The 7,500-nt window shown below is 42.1% G+C and overlaps 1 protein-coding gene across 1 annotated transcript in view; it reads left to right on the forward strand.

The window, feature by feature from the left end:
- Positions 1–7,500, forward strand: part of LOC143747495 (nidogen-1-like) — a 33,711-nt gene that overhangs the window by 12,171 nt on the left and 14,040 nt on the right. The window contains exons 7-9 of the mRNA XM_077240279.1: positions 235–435; positions 1,742–1,975; positions 4,465–4,602. Coding sequence (XP_077096394.1) covers positions 235–435; positions 1,742–1,975; positions 4,465–4,602 — 573 coding nt within the window. The remainder of the gene's footprint in view (positions 1–234; positions 436–1,741; positions 1,976–4,464; positions 4,603–7,500) is intronic.

Here is a 7,500-nt window from a genome sequence, read left to right on the forward strand (position 1 = left end):
CTGTGTGAACGGGCCTTAATACTGAAATTATTCGGCAACATTATTATTATTTGTGACTGAATGTATAAACTGTTGTTCCTCATGAAATCTCCTGCTTCTCCTCCTTCTTCTTCTTCTTCTTCTGCATGATATTAATTCTCAAGCCTTTCCTGTGAGATTGATCTTCATTGGAAACACATGCTCAGGGTCAGAGGTCAGAGGTCACTGACCCGTCTCCTTCTCTCGTGTGCACAGGAGGAGTCTTCACCCGCCAGGCCGAGGTCACGTTCCTGCCCGGCAACGAGAAGCTGAGCATCATGCAGGAGTTCGGGGGCATCGATGAGCACGATCACCTGCTGGTCAACACACACCTGGACGGCCGGATCCCCGAGGTGCCGCCCGGAGCCACGGTCCAGATCCCAGCGTACAGCGAGATCTACCAGCACTCCAGCAACCGTGAGCGACACACACCTCTGCACTCAAACACACCAGATAGCATTTCTGATATTTTTTTACTAGTGTGTGCAGGACACGATAGTTCATTTATGTAAGTGAGGAGAGCAAAATAAAGTAAACTGTGACATATTATACACAAAACGAGCACCCCCCACACTACGCACAGCAAGACAAATACGCTTAACCTTATTATCTTATAGATTATATGGGCAAAGGAACTCGTGAATTCAGACACTTTGACCGGACCATGTTTTGTTTTGCTTGAGTGTTTTAACCGTGAGTGCCGAATATCTCTGATATATGAGCAGGGTTAGGGGAAACGCATTACAAGTAACTCGAGGTATGTAATCAGATTACTTTTTTCAAGTAACTAGTAAAGTAACGCATTACTTTTACATTTACAACAAAATATCGGAGTTACTTTTTTAAACAAGTAACGCAAGTAGTTCACATTTATTGACCGTCAGTTCTTGTGTCCCATGTTGAGAGAAATCAAAGTTCACAGTCATTGTGTTACTTTTGAGCCATTTACTCATCTCACTTGCAAAAAAAACAACAGATTTAGTATTACTCAAAATTAATACAAACAGTGAAATATAATCTCAGAATATTACGCAAACCTGCAATAGTTAAATATATTAAATTACACAATTATACTTTATGTATTTAATCTCACTTTATTAACCAATGCCTTTGCTGCTGGTCAGTGATTCACTTCAACCATAACAATGAACAAAAATGACTTTAGATAAACAACTCATTTGTATTTCATTTTTTTTTAAATGTAATGCTGAAGTGTTGAACTTGATTCTCTTGCATCCTATTGTTCTTTAATCCAGAAAAGCTGGAAGGTTAGTTTGAGCGGCGCCCTCTACTGTACAGGAGTGAATATGCATTTCATTCAGCTTGAGGATTATTCACTTCACTTTTGGTGTGAAAAGGCCTGAACATCTGCCAAAAATAGATATTTTTTTCTGTTATAAAAAAAAAAACAATTAAGTTGAGAAATGAGAAAAAGTAAAGCAAAAGTAACGTAACGCATTACTTTCAATTAAAGTAACTACAGTAAGTAACGCAATTAGTTACTTTTTTAAGAAGTAACGCAATATTGTAATGCATTACTTTTAAAACTGACTTTCCCCAACAACACTGTATACGAGTGCTGAATAAATGTCATTTATACCAGTAACAAACTCTGAATTCTCGGTTTCTACAGTAGATTCTCCTGAATGATTTTGCTAACGAGCTGTATTTGAGTTAAAGGGAGTTGTTTTCTAATACCTGTATTTCTGTGTGATGTTTTCAGTGATCACGTCGTCGTCGCGGCGGGAATACAGCGTTAGCATGCCTGACGGCAGCGTGCGCACACACAGCTACCTGTGGACCCAGAGCCTGCGCTTCCAGAGCTGTCCACAGGGGGCGCTCTCGCTCTCGGACCCCGAACGCCAGCAGCTCAGCGTCGACCAGATCTTCGTCATGTACGACTCCAGCAATCAGCTGATCCGCTTCGCCATGAGCAACAAGATCGGCTCCGTCCACAGTGAGCAAACTTACATCGATAATAATACATTTTATCTGTAATGCACTTTATATTTAAGCAAAATCCCAAAGTCCTACAAGAGTTACACTCTTAAAGTAGATCATTGACACTAACGGCTTTAGAAAGAGTCTCTTCTGTTATGCAGAGCTGCTTTTATTTGATCAAAAATACAGTAAAAACAGTGAAATATTATTCCAGTGTAAATCAGCTGTTTTCTTTGTGAATATATAGTAAAGTGTAATTTATTCCTGTGATCAAAGCTGAATTTTCAGCATCATTACTCCAGTCTTCAGTGTCACATGATCCTTCAGAAATCATCTGCTAAATGAATAATTGTAAATGTAGTATATCTTGTTCACTATCTGTGTGTGAGTCGTTCGCAGCTGCAAGTGAAGCTCGTGTGTGTGATTTAACTCAGTCTCCCGCTGTTTATCACTGTGTGTGTTTGTGTGTTCTGGGTTAAAGTGCTTCATGTAAGCGGATACGAGTTAAAGCTGAAGAACACGAACATCTGCGTGTTTCAGTGTCGGTTTCTAGGTTTAGTTCAGGATAAACTACGACAGGCCCAGATGTGCTTCTTCAATTATATTTATGAAGCGCTTTTCACAACACACACCGTTTCAAAGCAGAAACAGAAAATCCTGATGTTAATGTTTAGAGTATCTTAAAGTCCCCCTGTGGTGAAAATCCAGCTTTTAATGTTGTTATGTGGTGTTTTTAATATGCTTTAAGACAAACCATGTGTAAATTCATAAGTCGACAGCATTGCTGAGTATTTTCTCCTTAAAGGTACAATATGCAGGATTTTTCGCCAGCAGGGGTCGCTAACCTCTTACAATAACAAAGGCGCATACTGATGACGTATATTCCACATTAAGCTGAATTATGGATCTTGTCGTCAAGCTGATGGATCTTTTATGGATGAGTGAATACATTAATGTTTTAACATGACTGTGGTGTAAAGCAGGGCGCGATTGCTAGCGTATACCATCGCCACACGCAACGCGAGTCCCGCGGATATAAAAGAATAAGGACATTTCATTCTACCGAACTACACGCAAGTGCTGGATTAATACTCACACAGGTCAGTTTATTAGACGAATGAAACTTGAGGTAACGCAGCGCTGTTTCACTCGCTCTAACAGTTACAATATCACACTAAACGGCATTTGAGTGTGTTGAATGTTGTTAGTTAGGTTGTGTGTTGCTAGATCAACATTAGAATGACATACAGATCATATTCTAACATTTCATCATGTTGAACTAAATAACATTAATAGTTTTATGTACATTTGTTCACCTGTCTAATAAAGTACATGCAACACTCGCGTCTCTGTCAAGTGGAAGTTAGTCGCGGACGTGGATCTCTCGGCATCTCGAAACATGTTGATCTTCGTTTTAGTCCTCTTTTTGTCTTCTTGCCATGATCCATAATGTTTGAACAAAACCACAACAGCGTGAGCATCCTGCTAGGCATAACCCAGTTGTCAACGACTGTCGCCATGGTTACTATGGCAGTGCGAGGTCAAACCTGGCGGAAACCGAGGCTAACGCGGATATGACGTCATTGACTGGCGACTCCTCACCCCTGCTCACACGCCCCGTTTCCTTGGTTAAAATCGCAGTTTTCTCACGATTTACAAATAGTTTGAAACATTTGGGATATTGTAATTGATCAACTAAACAAAATATATAACATTGGTCTAGTGGTTTTTGGATATTTTACTGCAAAAATCCTACATATTGTACCTTTAAAACTGCAGTGAACCAAAGACAGTCTCAAAAACACGGTTTGAAATCGTTGGTGTTTCTGACGTCACAAACTACCTTGTAACCAATCAGATTAACGTGTGATCGTCAACGAGTGGATCTATGAGTGAGTGGAGGCGGGGCTCATTTGCATATTCATAGAACCACACATACTAAATTAGGCAAGGGTGTCGAGTTACATTCAAGATATTTTATGGCATGAAGAAATGTTTCGCAAGGAAAAAAGTTTAAATATGCATTTTGGTGATCAAAGATGAGTTTTAAGGGATGAAATGATTAGAGGACTTTAATATCTTCATGCCTAGAGCTGGACGACAATAGAGTCACAATTTGTATATGTATGTGTGTATAAAGTTATATAGCTTTACATGCCTGTACTTTATGCATGCGGATAGAGTTGGATACATTTATGTATTAAACTTTATGTAGAGAACTTTGTGATGATATAGTTACACTTTTGCAATGATATAAACAATCAAGGAGTTAAGATTAGTTGTATTTTGGGGTTATTAATTCATTATGTGGTGCTTTTGAGGATTGATTATGAACCTGTGACAGTTTGATGTAGTGATGGCCATAGTTAAACGATGCATTTAATTGACTGAAAGTATTTTTTGGTCGGTTTTCATGAGTTTTATGAGTGTTTTATGATTCAGAAGCTTCTGATGTGGTGAATATTTCCATGCATTATGGATTGTAAGTGCACGCATGTGTTTCAGGCGTACTCCCCGAGCAGAACCCGTGTTTCACCGGCAGACACGGCTGCGACACCAACGCCGTGTGTCGACCGGCTCCAGGGAAAGACTTCTCCTGCCGATGCGCCTCGGGATTCACCGGAGACGGGCGCGTTTGTTACGGTAAACGACTACATTTCTCACAGATCAAGTCAACTCACCTTTATTTATACAGCGCTTCTTACAGTACAGAGTGTTTCAAAGCAGCTTTACAGAGATAACAGGAAAATAATGCAGCAAAGTTTGTATCCAGAAGAAAATAGCATCACAGTCCAGCTTAAGTAAGTTCAGCGATGGGTCATTTCTGTTGTGATTTTGTTGTGAACATTTTTGTTGTGTTGTTGGCGGCCGCTAAGTTAATAACTAATGATCTTTGCAACAGAAGCGAATCAATCAAAACTAACTTTATCTGGACAATAACTTTATTCTAGATCTGCTGTAAAGCCGAAACAATCTCTGTTACTGTAATCTCCTATTATCACTGTAAAGCTGCTCATTCTGTGCTCAAACATCTGCGTTGAGTTACTGAAGAACCTCGTTCCTCTCAGCACTGATAAATCAGCTGTAGAAATGATATTACAGTTTAATGAAATGATATTACAGAAATGATATTACAGTTGTAAAGAAAACACAAGATCTAAACGACTGCTTTTCACTTACAAACCGCCACATATATCAGAGAAAACACACACAAACACTGTGATTTAGTGCTTCGAACTCAGTTTAATGTCAACATCAACTCAATATTTACTTTATTAAGAGGTGAATTTCACAACAGCTGTCTAGAACATGTTCAGGTCATATTTCAGTGTGAAATCAAAAGAAAGAAGGAGGAAAAACATTTTGCTTATATTTTAAATAAGCATGCTCATTTGTGGAATATATAATATATATCTGGAATAAAAAAAATGGCACTCCAATAGGACGAACCTGACGATGACGACCTTGGCCAACGTATTATCAACAATGGCAAGGTGCATTTGCTTCAAGGTCTGCAAGAATGAGCGCGGGCTTAAAATTGGACACCCAGCGTCCAGAACCTCCCAGCGCTGAACTCTCCGGCTCCCGACAGAGTCGTACAGAAGCCTCGGATCAAGCGGCTCCAGGGGTATGGAGGAAGTTAGACGAGGAGACAGTGAGAATCATCACCAGCACAGAGGCGTTGAAGAGTGCAAGACCAACAGACCAAACCACACAATCAACCGAAGAGCAGACGAGGTCTGCAAGAGCTTCGCAACTGAGGAGAAACCAGCACTCGCAGAGCTCCAACACAGCGCTAGGAAGGAACCGTGACCGTAGAGCAGAGTGACAGGAGGCGGAGAGAGAGAGAGAGAGAGAGATCTGTGTTTATTATAGCCAATCCCTTCGAGTTCACAACACAGCTGTTGGGGCAGAAGCGAGTGACGTCCGACTTGTTCCAGAGAGGAAGTAGACCGGTACTTGAACGACCCCCTGAGTGACCCTGATAGGGAGCTAGGGCCCTCGGTGTCTGCTGGACTTCAGCATCACAGAGCCCGTGAGGGAGGTTTCAGCAGCCAGAGCCAGCTCGCTCCCGGACCCAGTGCTGTGCCCTACACGTGTACAAGCGTTGCCCTGAGCTCCTCAAGATCCTGTAGAAGATCGTGCGAGTAGTGTGGCGTAGGCAGTGCTCGAAGTGGGGCGGTACTCACGCAGTGCCAGCACTTCTACATTTTCCTGCACTTTTTCGTGCGCACCGCTACTTCTCGCATGTAGCCGGTACTCTACCGCTGACAGAAAAAGCGTCAGTGTCAAGCCCGTTTCACACATACTCCGTTTGCAGTGCGTATGTGGTGCATATTTTTTCCGCACCCATGTTAACAGGTTAGAGCGTTCACACTACACGCGGATGCGCCGGCGATCCGTTACAGGAGCGGTGTGTGTGTGTATACAGCAGTGCAGCGATCATTTCCACACAGAATCTATTTCTGCTAAAGTAACAGCACTTGGTTTGTGGTCCAAATGAACACAGATTGACATGAAAATATAATAATCTTACCATAAATGCATTTAATGAAAATATAATAATCTTACCATAAATGTATTTAATTAATTAAAATGTAGTAATCTCACCATAAATGTATTTTTGGACTTGCAGACTTGGAGGAGTTCCGTTTTCACACACACACACACATGCGTGCACACACACACACGCACACACTACTTGTTTAAATACATTTATGTTGTTAATAAATTAGTTGTTAATAAACACAGTAAATTGTTGTTGTACCAGCAATATCTCCAAGATTAGTTTTTCACAGTAGAAATCTCAAATGTCATGATTTGCCAATGCAAGAGAGTACCGGCACCTTTCCCCACTTCAAGCACTGGGCGTGGGGGGCAGTAGCAGACGAGTGGAGGCACACGGGGGGTCTGGACACTGAAGGAGGAGAACAGTGTGGATCTCAGCGTGGAGGGGAAGATCTTCTTCAGTGTCGTAGCCCGACGGATGACAGACTTCCTCAAGAACGGTTACATCGACACCTCTGTGCAGAAACGTGCCAGCGCCGGGTTGTCATGAACACTGGGGTTGTCCCGCAGAGCTGTTCTCCTCACGGATGAATCCCGGTTTTCACTGCACAGGGCAGACGGCAGACAGCGTGTGTGACGTCTGTGTGTGAGCGGTTTGCTGATGTCAGCGTTGTGGATCGAGTGGCCCATGGTGGGTGTGGTGATGGTGCAGTGGATAGGACAAATACCTTTGGTGTGAGAGACCCGGGTTTGAATCCACTGTGAGACACCAATATGTCCCTGAGCAAGACACTTAACCCCTAATTGCTCCAGAGGCGTGCGACCTCTGAAATATATAGCAATTGTAAGTCGCTTTGGATAAAAGCGTCAGCTAAATGAAAAATGAAATTGAAATGGTGGCGGGGGGTTATGGTATGGGCGGGCGTATGTTACGGACAACTAACACAGCTGCATTTTATTGAGATACCGTGACGAGATCCTGAGGCCCATTGTTGTGCCACTCATCCACAACCATCAGCTCATGTTGCAGCA

This window comes from Siphateles boraxobius, unplaced genomic scaffold, assembly GCF_051911475.1.
Source record: "Siphateles boraxobius isolate OS27281-9 unplaced genomic scaffold, OSU_SipBor_1 223, whole genome shotgun sequence".
Taxonomy (NCBI): Eukaryota; Metazoa; Chordata; class Actinopteri; order Cypriniformes; family Leuciscidae; genus Siphateles; species Siphateles boraxobius.